This window comes from Micropterus salmoides, unplaced genomic scaffold, assembly GCF_014851395.1.
Source record: "Micropterus salmoides isolate LMB-PRFRI ecotype aquatic unplaced genomic scaffold, ASM1485139v1 Ms_hic_scaffold_2, whole genome shotgun sequence".
Taxonomy (NCBI): Eukaryota; Metazoa; Chordata; class Actinopteri; order Centrarchiformes; family Centrarchidae; genus Micropterus; species Micropterus salmoides.
The window spans coordinates 29,673,948-29,693,463 of NW_024041150.1; the positions used below are offsets into that span (position 1 = coordinate 29,673,948).

Here is a 19,516-nt window from a genome sequence, read left to right on the forward strand (position 1 = left end):
TACACAATTTTTCAAAAAATACCAGGTGAATGTCCATGTTTTGGGCATATTTACTGTTTATATGTTCATTCGTTCTATTGGGAGTTTTCTTCAAAACACTATCCCCCCCACAACCATGTTCCAAATACATAAAGCTCCCAAAACATTGAAATATTGATTAAAAACAGTGAATATTGATCAACATTCCTGCGACCAAAAGTACTCCCGTTCTTTACAGGCGCACACGTTGAACATCCTACAGGGCTAAATGGGCTCTTTCTCTTCGTATTGAGCAGACAAATCGATTGGTATTCTGCATATCTGTGTAGCTCCTATGGGCCAGTAGAGGCCAATAAAGACCGCCTCCCCCAAAGCAGCTCTTCTTCTCTCCTTCAATCTGACGAGAGAAACAAAACCTAAAGCTCATTGATCACCAAGATGGTGAGGAAGGTCTCTATTGACACAGAAAAACTGCTGTTTTTGGACTGAATACAGCTAAAACAACAAAGTTAAGTCAGCAGTTGTAACTGTAAATGTATATTGGTGTGTTTGTTGTTATTATTAGTCGCCTAATAACTATGTCAGTTTTGTCAGTTGAATGATTTGAGTTACACAACTGAACAGAGCTGAAGCTAAGCTTTCTTTAGAGTGGTCGGACTGCGGTGTGGGATGAGAGGAGAGATATGTGGAAGGCAACTTGTGCAGCCATGTACAGTGATTACAGAGTGATTTATGTTGTGATGTAAGTTTGTGTAGATGCTTGGTGTTTGATGTGTGTTTGGTGTGGTCGGTTTGAGATGCTAGTTGAGCCTCCTAGTACACAGAGGTGTCTGGTATGCATAGGGTGACAAGATAATTTGATCGTCCATGATTTCTCATTTGCATTTTGAGGCGAAAATCGATCGTCTGGGCAGTTTCTAGCCTTCTGCAAAACAGGATGCAAAAGAGTCTGAAGACTTCAGCAACACATCTCTTAATTCAACAAGTCTCTTAATTTGAGTATTTCTTGCCTTGCTACACTATTTAAATTGGACAAAATCTGAGAGACAGTGATTCATGTCCTTTTTTATGTCTTTGTTCTAAATCAAACAGCACAGAGACCAAAGGCCCAACTGAGAGCTTACAGGAAAACTATTCCAGCAGGGGGCAGTGTGACCCTGAGCTGCTCTGTGAACCCGTCATCTGGTTGGAAATACTTCTGGTACAGAGGAGAGAAAACCTCTGAACCCCTGAACACACAAGATGCTGTCTTCATCTCAGATGGACCAATCAGTGTCTCACAGGGAGGACTCTACTGGTGCAGAGGAGGAAGAGGAGACCCAGTTTACTACACAGAGGACAGTGATCCAGTCGGTAAAGAACAAAAAGGCTATTTTCAATATGATTGAAAAACAAATGCAGAAATAATACATTGTGTGTTTAGGTGTAATGATTAAGACTGAAGAATGATTAACACTAAAACATTGTGTTTAATGTTAAACCTTTTCTAATTTTTATGTTTGGGGCCTTTTGATCATGGACAGTCACAAACAGGCCTGTTGTGACTCTGCAACCCAGCTGGCCTGAGATATACAGAGGAGAGAAGATCACTCTGAGATGTGAGATCAAGGACGGAGGAGACACTGAGTGGGAGTATAAGTGGTTAACACCCCACTCAGACACAGTGACAAAACACATACGGAGTTATCAGCGCTACTGTTTACAGTGGTGGGAACTACTGGTGTATGGGTGAACACAAAAAAACCCAATTATATTCAACAGAGTGGAGTGATCCCTTCATGCTGAGAGTGTCGGGTAAGTTGGACTGCACTGATTCATTGTGAAGATGTTGTGATTTGAACTATCACCCAACTCAGCGACAAACTGTGTGTTGTTGTTTTGTGTGTGTGTGTAGCATTCGAGATGTAGTAAAATTTGATGTATTCACACAATGTTGGGCAGTTACACGTTACTCGGGGCGGAGCTAGACTCTCAGCACAGTGGGGCCCACCTGCTACCTGCTACATGATGTTGGACTCGCTCTGAAAGTTCACTGAGCCCGTCTGCGACGCGGCTTCAGAGTGTGGCCATTCTAGTCGATGCTTGTGCTCACACCAGAAGCCTTGCAGTGCGTCCCAGAAGCGTCTCTGCGCTCTGCTCTGTGGAGAATAGGCAGCCAGTCTATTTTTTAAGAGAAGCCACGTCAAGCAGCACAGAGCAGATGAACCGGGCAGGAAGTCGGAAACAGAAACGACATAAAGAATCCAGTTGATTTTCAAAATAAAACAACCTGTGCAGACTCAAACACAGACAAAAAAGAAACCATTTAACTAGCCTTCTTAACCATTGTAGGAGCACACACTAGTAAAAGAAAACAATAATCACCAAATCAACTAAATCTAAACATGTCAGTAAAATCAGGTAGGCAAAATGATCTTATTCTGAAATGCTCCCAGTGGGATGTGCAGTCTTACAGACTATGGAACAAAACTGTTTCACAGAGAGCTGTGAAGAAGGTAGTAGAATCACAAAAAGGACATATTAAAAATAAGTCATTAACGTGGGGCAGGCTACACGCTCTGCTGCTGAGACGGAGTATGGGAAAGATTGAGTGCCGATACACATGGCAACACGTGAACAACATGTGAATGAGGAGTGCTGGTCACAGTGCTGACAAATTAGTGCTGGTAACCCTGGAGTGCAGGCTGGGTGGTCCCAGACCACATAGAGCACTCTGTAAAATATTACAACTAGGGACTTTCTTGATTTTATGTAAAGGGGATGTTTGTAACTAGAGTTGGGAAATATTACGATATTTGATTGTGAACAATTAAAATGTCTCCATGCAGGGGCGCCATATAGTGGGGAAATGTTAGGACAATTCCAAGGGCCCCTGACTGACAGGGGCCCCAAAAATAGGTAAAAACTAATATCAAATTATATTTATATAAACCATCATCATTTAGTATTTTAAATATAATAATACAATTAATGATCTCTTTGTTTTTGGCAACAGAAGTTAAATATCCCCATTGCCCCAAGTAAAAAAGAAATATACTTAAGTAGCACTTTTTTTGGATGCACTTATCATATTTTAATTGTACTATACTAAGTGTTTATTAAATGTGCTATTTTCGAACAACTTAAAGTATGTTAAGTGTCATTTTAGAAATACTTAAAGTCAACTTTAAGATAATTTCAATATATTTTAATATACTTAGTTGTGTTAAAATGGACCTATTTTAAGTGCCTTTAGTGTAATTTAAATATACTTTTTGAAATTTAACTTAAAATACCCTTTTGTGCTATAATTGAAGAACAGTTTAAATATATTTTAAATGTGTTCCCTGAACATTTTTATTAGCATTTTAGCATATTAGTAATTTATTACTAGTAAACTCCAAGAGCCACTATTAATATCTTGGGAAGCTAATTATGAAACAATTAAGTATGAGAATAATATTAATGCATTACAAATATCTTGCAAAATGCCCCTTTAGCATAATAAAAAAAATCAGTAGAAAAAAAAAGTATTTTACAACACACACACATACAGACAACAAAAAAACTTAAATTTTGTTTACATTACAAAAATAAATTCCTGTACATTAAAAGGTACAGCAGCATGTATCACATCTTGACCAAAATACCTTCAAATAAAATATAAATCAGTAAAATGAGACCAGTTTTTCTGTGACACTATACAAATCCCATCATTAATGTTACCCATGGGGGTCCCTCATACAGTTCGGATTCTGGGCCCGGCTCAGATGACCTCACAGCAAGCCATCCTACTTCTGACACCATATGCAGCCAAAGGTGAGAGCAGTCAGCCTACCCAGATTCAAACACAGCTCTACAGGGTATCAAACATGCAACTTTGACAGCAACGCCAAAGAGCCAGACTCGTTTAGTATGGCAGTCCAAGCGCTTACTCAGCTGTAGTGAAGGTACTCCGTCACAAGCATACAGTACAAATAGTGGAACCAAACTGAAACTGAAAAATGGCACAATCCTTATCCTTGGAGTGGAGGGTCGGTTATTATCTTTGAGTAGGACTCGTTGCTTTTTCTGCAACTGCAGACACTATAGGATTTGGAAACTGCTTTATCACACAGCATCTGTGGAAGGGAAAAGGAAATATTTTGTCTATATGTGACGGAGCGGCACATATAGTGTGGCACACACACACACACACACACTCCCCGCTCCCTTCCAGCCTCAATTAAGCCGGTCATAAACCTCGCTATTATGCATTTTTCTTCTACTGTTTAAGTAGCGCGATCAAGGGTGCACACTTGGTAGTTCTACTCTTCTTTAAGCATATATTTAAACAAACATCAAACACTATTGTTGAGATGCATCGCTGCTCTGTTTCCCATCCAGTTTGGCAAAACGGGAGCGTAACATTTCCGTCTTTTAAATAGCATGTTCTCGCGCGCTTGCATGGTCATGTGAACTGCAAAATTATGGTTTTTGGTTGTAGTAATAATTTGATGTAGATAACTGTTCCAGGGGAAGGAAAATGTTGGTGGAAATGGATATAATTATTGTTGAAAATATGTCGAAGTGTAATAGATATAAATCCTTTTCTGAAGGTAGTAAAATCTATTTATTATACTGCGTAAATAATTGTTAAGCCTAGTGGGAGGGCTACTGTCTTTAAAAGTCGCAGCTTTGGGCCTGTGAGGGCAGTCTTGGCCTGGTTACAGAGGAGGTAACTAGTGATTTGTATTTTGTGTTTTTGTGTAACTTTATTATTGAGTAAGTTATTAATTTTTTTTCAACTAGTTATTTTTTTTGTTTTGTTTTCTTTATGCAAGTTTTCACTTTGGAGCCCGGCATAATAAAAATCACGCCACTATTTTTCGACTACGCCTGTGTTTTTCCTCTTTTGAGGAGTTTGAAGAGAACCCCGCTACACTATATCAAAGCAATATTACCTGTAACTAATTAACAACCACTGTCAGATTTTTTATTTTGTTTGAAGTTGCTGAAACACAATATGACATCATGTCTAACTGTTCTGATGCTAACTGTTTAGGTTCAGGTGCAGTGTTTCCCACAGAATGACTTTAGCAGGTGATACAAATACTGCTTTTAAACGCTATAATTTTCTTTGTGGGGTAAATGATTTGAAATATTTCATGAACGTTTAGAGTAGTTTAGACCTGTTGATATTTTATTAGCTACAGTTAGTAGAAGCAGCATTCCTTGAGATTTAGCTATAAATATGTGGTGATAACCACAGTTGATCAATGAGCACAGCAAAGAGTCTTAAAAGGTCCTATACAGGTGGATGCATAATTTGGCAGAACAGATGATGTAGGCTAATTTACCTTCCGAGATTTGCATCCACCTCTTTTCTCAGCATAAAAGGACGTTACCACACGCGAGATGCGTCTAATTCTCGGCAGGCACACCTGGCGCTGCAAAACGTCACCATGTCACATCACCATGACATAACTTTACCTTGTGGGAGCAAGGCGGTGGCAGGCGCAGTTCTGGCGCACCCGGTTGTTTGTCTCTGGCTGCACAAAGTTGCAACCACTTTTGCCTGATCATTGTTCTAAGCTCACAGTAATCTACCGGAGGTAGATTGTGTCTGACGGCGCTGTTTTTTTGCAGTCCCCTGCATCTCACATTAAACTAGCCTATCAAATCGGCGAAAGTCAGCCGCAGTCATCTCGAACGCACCTATTGACTACCAGTTATGAATAGCGTGCTATCTTCGACAGCTGTAGGCCCATTCTAAAGTTAACATAGCTATCCTGATTGGCTAGGCTCCTTACATGCTCGCTAATAACTTTTTTAAAGTGTGCAGTGGTGTTCATGATACCAACCATTCAATTCACAGATGGGTAGTTTGCATGCAGGAGAGAGAGAGGGAGCGACCCAGTGAGGGGAGCGAATATGTGCTGTGCAGCACTGCAATTAAAATGGGTCGCCAAATTTACTTGGGCTGTGTTATGTCTGAAAACGTTCAGTATTGTGTCCTGTTGGACTCTGTTATGTTGTAAGTCTGTGACAGGTTACTGTGATGTTTTACTGTTACTGTTTTAAGGCTTACAGCAGTGATTTACGGCAAAAGATGAAAATGTAAGGTTGGCGGCAGTGGAGTAAAACGCAGCACGAACGAAGCTACATGGTGTGGTTATTGAGTCCTACACAAACACAACAGGCTGCTGTTAATCTACCTGGGCGGCTGCCCAGGTAAAGCCTATGTGTGGGAAACACTGAGGTGAAATGGTTTTTTTCACAAGGGACCCCTCCCAGTTAATGCTCAGTTCTTCCATTACAACATAATCAAAAACATTACATAAACACTACTGTGCATTCAGCCAAGGAGCTGCATATGATAAAATGTTATTAAACAGGTACAACAAATAACACAAACATTCATTTGCTTAACAACTGTTCTGTCTACATGTTATTTCGCATTAACACAGCAGTCAATTTGTGAAGTACAAAAGTAGCCAATTACTTAATGTATAACAATATTTTAAATAAAATTATTTTTTCACAAGAATATTTGTTTATTTAGTCTGACCCCATTGACATGTAGTGAGAGCAAAAACAGTGATGTGTGCAGGAGCCAGACATACCTATGAGCACATCAAGCTTGTGAGGGTCCAGCTGGTCCTTTGAGATATTTGTGGCCTCTGAGCCATCTGAGTGAGGCAACGATCCCAGGAAGCTCTAAAGCAAAGAAATGCAGTTGCAAATGAGATATAATAAATATTCATTTAGGCCAGTACTTCCACCTAGTTTAGTTCTTCATTTGCGTATCATTATAAACACTGTAATTCTATTATTATAGCAAATCTTCATTATTATTCTTTATTTAATTTTTTTTTATTTGAGCTAAGGCAGAAAGTTCCAAATCTGGGTTTAGTATTAAGTTGGTTAAAGTTGGCAAAGGTTAAACTTTTAAAGGTTGAATACAGGATCTATGACCATACAATTGGACATAAAGTTGAGCAGTATTTTACATAAAATCACATGCTATTATATCGTGTGGTACATAAAAACATTATTTCAAGCGCATCTTAAAACAATTCTCACATACACGTGTACACTTTAACATTGCTGTTATAACTGAGTTATTGGTCACTGTAATAATTCCCCCTCCAGGTTGCAGTGAAGTGAAATCTCTAAAAAACAGTGTACCTTTAGAAGATATCCACTTTTGAATAGTCTAGCACAGATGCTTAGCTGATGATTCATAGTAGCTTCAGCTAAACTTTAGAATGAATTTATACAAAATGACTGTGGTGATGTCTTTACAGACTATATGGGCAGGAATAATGATTACAGTGACCAATAACTTACTGTAAACATGGACATGTGAGTATTAAGGTAGATTATAAAAATGTGAACCTTTAGCACACAGACAGCAACATATTAGTTGCATTTATTACTCTGATAAAGACCTCACTGGTCATTTTAACAGTGCTCATACACACTCATGCACATTATTAAAATCTCATGCATCAAATTCCAGCAACAGGTTACTGAGATAGTGTTTTTTTTTTTTTGTTCCATACTGAGATAGTTGATTGTTCCAGAAATTTTAGTAACATTAAAAACTGCCGTACAGCAAAAAGCAATACATCACTGTAACGTTAATTGCGTTACTTTTGTAACGTGTTACTCCCAACACTGTTTATAAGACAGACGAAAGTTGCTGTCTCGATTATGAAGCTATTAAAATGCTAACTAACGTTAGCTAATAAATATATTAATCCACGTGCTAGCATTAGCTAATGCACACCAGAGTTATCCACCAAGGAAAATATTTTGAGTGAGCTCAACTTTAGTTAACTTACACAATTGTGTTGTCTTGCTAACAATAATAAACTTAACTTACTAAGAAAGACAATTTTATCTGCGTCTGTCGTCTCCTGCTTGTAACTTGCCAGTCACACCTCTTCTCTTCTGACTTCTTTTCTTATTATGTCTGAGGTGTCCACCTTCGCCAAGTCCGACTCGGTAAAGTAAAACAAAGGAAACCTGAGAAACAAAATGATTTCTGGCCAAAAATAGCTGCCCTCTCAACAACAGTTCACACGTTAACTTTCGTGAAGCGGATATATTTTTAATAAATAGACTAAAATATTGTAAAAAATATACTTTTATTTAAGCATATTTATTAACAGTTTAAGTATATATTTATTACCAATTTATAAGGATACTTTTGAGAACTATGTTAAAGCTCAGGAGAATATATCTTTAATATACTTGTAGTAAGCATGTTAGAAGTATGAATGTACTATAAGCATACTATGTGAAGTATATTTTCTGTGCCTTTAAGAGCACTTCTTTTTGACCTGGGTGACCAAAAATTAAACATCCATATTGACCGACCACCCCCCTGTATCTGCATGAAATGGTTCGGTCCTGCCTCAGCGCACTGTGATTAGTGTTTAGATGTGCCAGAAACACAGTGATCACAATGTTGCCTAATAAACCAAAATCTGGTTTTCAAAAAAGGAAAGAGAGGAAAGACAAAAGAAAGGATGTCAATCTGTAACCCAGTTTTTCACTAAGAAAGGTTGGCAGCCTTTAGTCTGTGAGTTATATTAACCTGTTGGCTTGATGTCCACAGTGAAATAATCTAGCTAGCTGCAGACTAGTGTTAGCCTACATTTCATCAACATTTAATCAGTGTGCAGGGAAACGTTTAGCAAAAGATTCATATTGAATCATTGTCCCTGCCCCTTTTAGCAGACTAACAACAGATGAGTCAGCAGCAGCCCAGTCTCCCCATAACTGTAGCCTCCCTGTCCCAGTGAAGAAGGTGAGCAGCACTGTGTGAATGACAGGCCAGTTAGCATCATGCCAGGGAGTCTGTGGGGATTTCTCTGTCTCTCTTGCTCTTTTTATCATAATAAAAAGAAAATGAAATATTTCTTAATGACAGAAATTCAGACACAAATTATTTTCTCACATAATGATCATTATGAGATAAAATAAAAACAACCTCCTGTCTGTACTGGATGCTGGACAGTTGGAAACATTGAGTAGCTCACCTGTAATTTACAGACAATATTAAAATATAGTTTGATACATTCATTTAGATTTAATTATGGCTGTTAAATGACCGTTCAAAGATTGCCATAAGGACATTTTTATGGTGGCTTTTAATCTTGCATCAAATAGTGAACTGCATACTGTTTGCAGACTTGCATGTACAAATCACCAGCAGTAAATATTGTGCCAGCACTAGTGTTGAACTACAAGAAACAAGACAGTTGCAAGCCTTTAACTCGAGTTATGTAAAGCTTTTGACGGGACAGTTAGGTCCTAGAGATGTGGTGACAACAGCTACGCAGAGGGGGCCAATTACATCTTTTGTCATGGGCCCAAAGTTTCTGGTGGCGCCGCTGTTTCCACGATCTGCCTTTTCAGAGAGATCGTGCTCAGTTTCTGTGGCTCATACACGCAGTTCAACATCGCAAGTCAGCTGCCTGCGTCCTCCGCTGTCTACAAAGGAAACACTGTAACTGTTGGGCCTCGTAAACATCAAAGTTCCCCGTGTGCCCCGCTGCTCTGCCTTAACTCTCTGGGATTTACGGAGTTTGCTGATGAACAGAAAGTTACTTGTTGCTATAGTTACCGGTGACCGTGGCTAACTAGCTGCTGTTATATAATTAGCTCAGTTAGCTTAGTGGTCATAGCTGACTCAGCCCGGACTGGCAGCACCAGGGGAGAGTTTTGTGTTTAACGTTACACCTGTTAGTGAAGCACTGCAAGGTTTCAGGCAGGATAGAGCGGCATGAACGGGACTGAACACAGAGACCAACAGGGAATATATTACCGAGGTGATTTACATCATTTACTTTTTGCTAAACCGCCAACTGTGTCTGTAGCTAGTTAGTTTGGTTAGCCGTGCTGCCAGCTGTCCTTTATTAGCTGAGTCAGCCCCGGGGTGCAAAGAGTCAAACCTGGAAAGAAAACCACCTCGGTCCTGTAACGTTATTCCCTGCTGTCAAAATTGGCCTCTGTCGGTTTGTGTTGGGTCCCGGTCCGGCTGCAGTCATGACAGGGAGGTTAACGCACTTTAAGCGCTGTTGGCGCCAATCAAGATCTGCAACAAGTCCCTCCCTGTCTTTGTGTTTTTAAATGTGCAGAAGAAAACAGCTCATTCTTTCATGGGAAAATTAAATTAAAAAATTACATATTTCAAAATAAATCAGTCCTTTTAAATCAGGCTATATTGTATATGATTAGTAAATTTGTTATTTTTCTCTTTTAAATAAATAACTTGCAAAACAGTCTTGAAAACCAACAAGAAAATGAATCGTGATAAGATCGTGAAACGTGATCCTGCCTGAAATAAATTGTTGCCATATCGCCCACCCCTAGTTGTACACTTTTTAAATTTTTTCACTCTTCAACACTGAAACACAGGTTTTGTCAAAGGTCACAAATGTAGCATTCAGTAGCTCTGTAGCCAATTATTATGCAATGACATTTTATATAGAAATTTTATTTTATGAATGAGTTTCTACATTTGCACAAAACCTGAGAAAGAGCCTGAAAACTTGAGCAACACATGCTGCATCTTAAATCAAAGAATCAAACACAACAGCATGCTTCATTAAGTTATATTCGTTCATTATTCATCCTCCCTGCAGGTCCCTGTTAAGCCATTCCACGCTAACCGCTTCACCTCCACTCCCCTCCTGCTCACTCTGTCCCTCGGCCCTGTCACGGTGACTCTCTCCCTCTGCTTTGCTGTCCAGCTGACGTTGAAGCTACTGAAGCCCCGGTAGCAAACTTATCCGTTATTTTGGCACGTTTGGTGGCATCAGTCTCAAGATTTTTTTTATTTCTTTGGCCCGCAACTTCCCCCTTTACTGACACAAGAAACAGAGGGCAGAGGGGGAGGGAGTAGGTGCTAGTCACAGATGTGGGCCAGCCCAGTGTCATTAGGCCTGTAGACAAATGAACCAATGTGCTGCTGTCTGTGCTTTATGGGCCGGTCGTTGGCAACAGTTATACAGTTATATGAATAAATATCTTATATTAGCGCCAGATTACCAGTCCACCCCTGGAGGTCACCCTCTACAGCAAAACTGCCAGCAAGTCAGACCTGCACACACGCACAACAGCAGACCATCACTTTCGCTCAGTCACAGACCCACATTCACAATGCTGAACCAGAACCAAAGACACTACCATAAAATACAGGCGGCATTATCATTAGTTATTCCTAATTCTCATCATTTCAAGTTTTAAGTTTGAACTTACTCTATTTTTAGCAAAGATCTCCTTTCCTCTTGCTCATGTTGACTGTGAATGAAATGTAATCAAAATTCAATAAAGTAGTAGTTTCTAGTGGTAATGAAATGCCAAAGTATGATGTTTGTTTTGACTGCTGTGTCAAAATATTTCATCTTGCAAATTTGGTGAATTGTTCTCCTGGATAGTTTCAGTTGAGATAAACACAGGAAAAGAGAGAGAGGTTTAAAACTGGACTAAAACTGAATGTATTTCTTGCCTGTGGGGCTGCACAGGCAGTAATTTCCTTGTTTCATGTCTTTGTTCTAAATCAAACAGCACAGAGACCAAAGGCCCAACTGAGCGCTGTCAGGAGAGACTTTCCAGCAGGGGGCAGTGTGACCCTGAGCTGCTCTGTGAACCTGTCATCTGGTTGGAAATACTTCTGGTACAGAGGAGAGAAAACCTCTGAACCCCTGAACACACAAGATGCTGTCTTCATCTCAGATGGACAAATCAGTGTCTCACAGGGAGGACTCTACTGGTGCAGAGGAGGAAGAGGAGACCCAGTTTACTACACAGAGGACAGTGATCCAGTCAGCATCAACAAAATTAGTGAGTTTGACATTTGTTTTTTTATGGAAGTGCATTGCATTCACCTAGGAAAAAAAATGTAGACACCTTATCACGTAATTACCAGAAAGTTAAGAAATCAGTCATCGCTGAACTACACTACAGGAGAAGTGGACAATGATTGCACTACTGAATTTAATCTTCTTTTATTTATTTCTTTATATAAGTCACTGGGAAATATTGATGTTATTTAATGTGGATGGCATTAATATTTGTATGTCAACATTGACTATGGTCAAGAGAGATACGCTTTGTTTTGCGATGCGTGTATCAGATGCAGTAGGCCCATGGGCGCAGCGGGCCTCACATTGGACAGTGAGGCGGCCATCATGGAGGTGACGGACGGCGGAGATCGAGATCGGTAGCGGACGTCGGTATAAAACGCTTTGAGACTCACAGTGAACAGTGAGGAGGTCCGGATGGGACGCGGTTAGGACGGACGGACGGACACCTTAGGCGACGGTCACGGAGGTTTGTGTGCGGCTTCACATTGGATAGTGAAGAAGGGGCACTTTGATGCAGATACTCGGACAGTGGAGGAAATTCTTGTGGACCTAGAACGAGTAAAACGAGTTAACGGCAGTTAGCACACACACATAAAAAGATGTATGCATTAAGAGCTGCAGTTATTAAAGTATAAACAGCAAGAATAAAAAGAGAACACAAAATATTGACATTTGGTTAAAGTAAACGAGGACTTGAAATAAGAGACATTTGGGTCGAGGGGTTTACACAAGAAAAGTAAAGTGTTTATGCTTTATTTCTGATTTCTCGTTTTCATATTTAAATGAAATGTTTTTCTTTTGTTTTGCTTTTTCTTGGTTAAAAGCGATGTAAAATGGATGAAAATGATCAAGGTATCGAGGTAACATGTGGTGTCGGCTGACTCACAAAATGATAAAGAAGAAGCCTCCGTTAAAAAAAAAAAGATCTATAAAACCTACAGCAAAAGCATTGCTTTCTAAACTAAATGACTTGGAGACACTAAGAAAATCCAAATTAAGTAAAGCTGCCAATCTAAAAAAAAGTGTTCAAGGTTTAATGTGAGTCTGGTTATGAAGCTGAAATAAAAGGCAGCTTCAGCAAATATCAAGCTTTGATTAATGACGCAAAAGTTGCACATAATAATCTGCTTGAGTTGTTACCCGTAGAGGAAAAAGAGAAGCATGAGACCTGGTTCAAAGCAAAGCTTTTAAGTGTGCATGAATTTTGCCAGTGTGTGGAAAATCATTTTAAGAGTACAAATAATGGTACTGCAGAAGAGGTTCACCTTGAGGATGAAATAAAGCCAACGGACAGTGTATCAAATGTTGGAACATCATCATGCATTAACAGCCGCACCAGTGAAAGATCAAGTCGATCAAGCAAGGCTGCATTTGAAGTTGCAGAAGCCAAGAAAGCTGCACTTCTGGCACGCGCAGCAGCGCTAAAAAAGAAACATGAAATGGAGAAGGAGGTGGAGTCATTTCGCAAAAGAATGGAACAAGTGGAAATGGATGCTGAGATTGAAGCCTCGGATGCAGAGTTGGCAGTACTGCAAGCATTTTCAGATCAGGATAAAATGGGATCTTATTTTGAGAAACAAAGATCGAAAGAAATACCTGACATTTCTGAAGCAAGGTTTGAGAAGTCTACAAGATTGAGGAAAAATAAAGGCTTACCTGTTGCAGTTGCAAGACCCGCTGAAAATGTTGTACATGCAGTTGATGACAATTCTACACGACAAATTCTGCAAAAGCAAAATGAAATATCCGAGCTGCTCATTCAACAACACAGAGCAAGCCAACTGCCACCAAGACAAATGCCTGTTTTTGAGGGTGACCCACTGAAGTTCAAAACGTTCATGCAAGCTTTTAAGCACTGTGTGGAAGAGAAAGCTGCATCTAAAGGAGATTGCATGTATTTTTTGGAAAGGTACACCAGAGGGCGCCCACACGACCTTGTACAAAGCTGTTTACATATGAGTGCGGAGAGAGGATTTGAAACCGCTAAAGCCCTCCTACAGGAACACTTTGGTAATGAAACCAAGATCACAGCAGCTTATATGGAAAAGGTTCTCAACTGGCCTGTGGTGAAGGCTGAAAATGTTTCGTTACTACAGGACTATGCATTATTTTTACGTGGCTGCAATAATGCAATGTCAGATTTAAGGGATATGAGAGAATTGGACATGTCTGCTAACCTCAAAATTGTTGTTTCGAAACTTCCTTTTAAATTGAGGGAAAAATTTAGAAATTCTGCATGTGATATTCAAGAGAGACACAACCGCAGACCAAACTTTAATGACGTTGTACACTTTGTGGAATATCAAGTCAAAATCTTGTCTGATCCTATTTTTGGTGATATTCAAACTACTGAAAGAGTACATGTTAAAAGGGATGTGTATACAGCAAAGTCTAAGTTGAAGCGAGACAACTTTGCTACAAACGTCTACGCTGTTCGCAAAGTACAACACAAGGACACACAGGAAGGTAAGCATAGGGACAGCAACATCAGCATCAATTGTTTATTCTGTTTACAAAATCACAGTCTGGATGAATGTCAACGATTTGACAATAACAAACATCGTGAAAAGATCAACTTCTTAAAGGAAAATGGAGTGTGCTTTGGTTGTCTCAACATTGGGCATTTGAGCAAAAATTGTGATAAGCGTAAAATCTGTGCAAAGTGTAAACAGAGCCATCCAACAGCTTTACACATTCACGTCAAACAATTGGACAAATCAATGAACCCCAGTGAAACTAAACCAGCTGTAAACCATACGCTTGTGTCAGCTCAGACATTTGGGAGCCAGACCGGGGCCGGTTGCAATGGAATGCTCTCCATCCTGCCAGTTCAGGTAAAAGCACAAAAAGGCAACAAAGTGATCAGACCTATGCTTTTCTGGACAATGGCTCAACATCCACATTCTGCTCTGAAGCTCTTATGCGTAGGCTTAATCTCACTGGGACAAAGTCAAAAATATGTTTGTTAACGATGAGCCCAAAGACATCAGTGTCAACATACATTGTGAATGGACTTGAAATAGCAATGGTGAATGAATGACAATGGTGGTCATAGTGTTGCTGTTAACCGACTATCTGTGGAATCACTTCAGCTGCTATTGGAGAAGCAGTACCAAAGTGACTTTAATGAAAAAATCGCCGACGACAGAGAAGAAATGTCAAGACAGGAGGCAAGTAATAATAAATAATAAAATAATGGACCAATCTGTAAACTTAAAAGACGGACATTACAGTTTAAAATTGCCATTCAAAGCTCAGAAAGTGACACTGCCAAACAATCGTTGTATTGCTCAACAGCGCCTCACTGGATTAAGAAGGAAAATGGAAAGAAATGAGAAGTTCCACCAAGAATACGCAAGCTTTCTTGAGAATGTCATCAGCAGTGGCTATGCAGAAATAGTACCACGGGATGAATTGCGTTGTGGAGAAGATAACCTGTTCTATATTCCTCATCATGGAGTGTATCACCCACGCAAAGGCAATTTGCGAGTTGTCTTCAACTGCGGAGCCAAGTTTAAAGGAACTTCTCTGAACGAACAGCTTCTGCAGGGTCCGACCCTCACAAGTTCCTTAATAGGAGTGCTTCTACGTTTCAGACAAGAACCAGTTGCCTTTATGTACGATGTAAAGTCTATGTTCTATCAAGTCAAAGTGGCTGAGGAAGACAAAGACTTTCTAAGGTTCCTGTGGTGGCCTAATGGAGATCTGTTCAAGCAAGTTGAAGAGTACAGAATGACATGTACATCTCTTTGGAGCAGTGTCATCGCCTAGTTGTGCATGTTATGCTTTAAGGAAGACTGCAGACGACAATCGGAACAGTTTTTCGGACGAAGTGATTGACACTGTACCTAGAAATTTCTATGTGGACGACTGTCTGAAAAGCTCACCATCTGTGCAGAAAGCGGTACAGATTGTACATGACCTGGCTGACCTTTGCCAGAAAGGAGGATTTCATCTTACACAATGGATCAGTAACAGTTGCAAAGTCCTTCAAACAATTCCTGAGAAGGAACACTCTAAAAATGTGAGTGAACTCAATTTGGAAATAGACCAACTCCCAGTGGAAAGGGCACTAGGGCTGCATTGGTGTATGGAAAATGACAACTTTAACTTTCACTTGAACTGCAAAGAACGGATGCAAACACGACGAGGGATTCTATCAGTCGTTAGTTCAGTGTATAATCCCTTAGGGTACCTTGCGCCAGTTCTTCTTCCAGCCAAGCACATTTTACAAGAATTGTGCAGAAGGAACTATGGCTGGGATGAAGAAATTCCACAAGCCCTAAAACAACAATGGATAAATTGGTTGACTGACCTAAAAGGGATCTCAGAGTTCAGAGTGAGTAGATGCTTGAAACCACACGACTTTGGAACACCAGTCCATGCTCAATTGCACCACTTTGCTGATGCCAGCGAGAGGGGATATGGCATGGTAACATACCTGAGGTTACAGAACAAACCTGGTCAGGTACATGTTTCCTTTCTTCTTGGAAAGGCCAGAGTAGCACCACTTAAACCCATAACCATCCCTCGTTTGGAACTCACTGCTGCTGTTTTAGCTGTTCGGGTGGACAAGATGGTAAAATCAGAGTTACAGCTTTCTTTACCAAGATCCTGTTTCTGGACTGATAGTAGCACAGTTTTGAAGTACATCAGCAATGAAAACAAAAGATTCCGAACATTTGTGGCCAACAGAATAAACATCATTAGGGAAGCTTCAGACCCAGCACAGTGGCGATATGTTCACACAAAACAAAATCCTGCAGATGACGCATCTAGAGGACTGACAGTCCACAAGCTTCTGAACAGCAAAACATGGTTATCAGGTCCAGAATTCCTGTGGAAAGCAAGAGAAACGTGGATACATTATGAAGTAGAATCCACAGTAGAAGAGGATGATCCAGAGGTCAAACTGGAGATCTCTACCAACACAATAACTATTCAAGAGGATAATGCAACCAATCAACTCATCATATATTTCTCTGACTGGAAAAGGTTGAAGGTTGCAGTTGCATGGTTACTCAAGGTTAAGAAGACTCTATTGGAGTTGAGTCAAAGAAGAAAGCAACTTGTGATGGTTGAAATGGCTGATCTTTGTTATGTGGACAAGAAAATGTTGGAAGCCAGAAAGTCATCAGGACGAGACAGTATATCAACTGAGGATCTATTAGCGGCAGAAAATGCTATCCTTCAGTTCTGTCAAAGGGAAAGATTTGACAAAGAGATTTGTGCACTAAGGACAGGAAAACCTGTAACAAAGTGTAGCCCTATCTACAAGCTGAATCCTGTTCTAGAGGATGGACTGTTAAGAGTAGGTGGAAGATTGTCCAGGACTACAATGCCCGAAGAGAGCAAACACCCAGTCATCCTGTGTAAAGATCAGTACATCTCCATGTTAATTCTTAAAAATGTTCATGAACAGACAAGGCATGGTGGGAGAAATTGCATCCTCTCCAAATTGAGAGAAAAGTTCTGGGTCACTCATGCCAATGCTGCAGCAAGAAAAATCTTGTCAAGTTGTACTTTTTGCAAACGTCACAAAGGAAAATTGTGTGATCAAAAAATGGCTGATCTTCCCAAAGAAAGGATTACTCCAGACTTACCTCCATTTACTAATGTGGGAGTGGACTATTTTGGGCCTATTGAGGTAAAGCAAGGGCGTTCCTATGTGAAACGTTATGGAGTTATCTTTACATGTATGGCCAGCAGGGCAGTTCATTTAGAAGTGGCGCACTCATTAGACACGGACTCTTGCATCAGTGCTATTCGTCGATTCATATGCCGAAGAGGACCCGTAGCACACTTTCGCTCAGACAATGGCACAAATTTCACAGGAGCAGAGAAGGAGCTAAAAAGAGCAATTGCAGAGTTAAACAACAAATCAATTGAGAAAGCTTTAATTCATGACAACATCAAATGGACGTTCAACCCACCTACAGCTTCACATCATGGTGGTGCTTGGGAAAGCATGATCAGACTGGTCAGAAAGGTCTTGGTATCTGTTTTACATCTACAGACTTTATCTGATGAAACCTTAGTCACAGTCTTATGCGAAGCCGAAGCAATCTTGAATGACCGACCAATTACAAGAGTTTCTGAGGATCCTAATGATTTAGAACCCCTGACACCTAATCATCTTCTTACTTTGAAAAGGAAACCAATTTTGCCTCCAGGCCTGTTTGATCAAAGAGACCAGTACGTAAGACGAAGATGGAAACAGGCTCAGTATCTTTCAGATTTATTCTGGAAAAGGTGGACAAAAGAGTATCTCGTTACTCTACAGGAGAGACAAAAGTGGAACAAAACAAAACGTAATCTTACAGTAGGAGATATCGTTTTGGTTGCGGATGCTACTGCACCAAGAAATTCTTGGATGATTGGAAGAATTATTAAATCTTTTCCGGACAAATCGGGCATAGTTAGATCTGTGCAAATCAAAACCAAAACAAACATAATTGAGAGACCAGTGACAAAATTAGGCCTATTGGTAGAACAGTCAATGTAAAAGTGAACAAACACACCAAATAGGGGTTTATTTGTTCATTTATTTGTTTGTTGTTTTTATTGTAAGATGTTTTTGTTGCATTTATGTCTCCATACATGTGTATGTTTATAATTGTTATGTCTTGTATTGCCATGAACAATTAGGGGCCGGTTGTGTTGGAGCCATTTTGTGTATAGCCATGGGTTGGCGCTGTGTGCAGCCACAAGTCTACTTAAGACATTGGGTAATTAGTGCAGGTGTGGCGCACTGCGAGGTGCAGGGTTTTTGACCGTGAGGCACGGCGTGTAATTATGGAGACTATTGAGTTAAGTTATTATTGAATAAATGTTTTATTTTTTGTTATGTTAATAAATGGATTGGCATATCCGACGTTAAGTTCAGACTTTTGAAAGTTTATTATTTTATTTTATTTAATTATTTTAAGCCAAAAGGCAACAGCACGCCCGAAACACGCGTGCAAAACAACTTAAATGTGCGCCAACAATGCCGTTACAGCAGATTTTACAAATAAAAGTGAACTTCTGGTGAACATATTGTAATATTCAACGGGTAGAAATGAAAGATTAAATGAAATATCTAAATAAATAATAAATGATTAACACTACAGGAGTATCTAAAAAATGTTTTATATTTTAACTGAATTTTCTCTAAATTCACTTTATATTATTAAAAGAAAACCTGTTTCCACTGAATCATTTCACTTCATTGCAGACCGCCACAGTGTCCCTCAGTCAATAGCAGAGCTATCTGATGTAGGATTTCAAAATTAAAGCTTATATTTCACTTCATTTCACTTCAGAGAGAAAGTGATGACTATAGAGGCTTATGTTGAATTTAAAAATTTACACACACTTATAAACAATATATATGTCACTTGGATATGTTCTTGTTTTCAAAGGAAAGGCACATTGTGTTTTGATCAGCTGATCAGAAACACAGTGTAGACATTGTTAATGTTGTAAATGACTCTAGTTGCTATAAACGGATGATTTGTAATGGAATATCTACAGAGGCCCATTATCAGCAAACATCAGCCCAAATGGCACGTTGTTTTTACTAATGCAAGTTTATCATTTTATAAGGCTAATTGATCATTAGAAAGACATTTTGCAGCCATGGTAGCACAGCTCAAAAACTGTTGTGTTGATTAAAGAAGCAATAAAACTGGCCTTCTTTAGACGAGTTGAGT

At 39.6% G+C, this 19,516-nt stretch overlaps 1 protein-coding gene across 1 annotated transcript in view; it reads left to right on the forward strand.

The window, feature by feature from the left end:
• The window catches only part of LOC119911918, a 334,810-nt gene that overhangs the window by 51,893 nt on the left and 263,401 nt on the right, over window positions 1-19,516 (forward strand). The window contains 1 exon segment of the mRNA XM_038730896.1: window positions 11,524-11,799. Coding sequence (XP_038586824.1) covers window positions 11,524-11,799 — 276 coding nt within the window.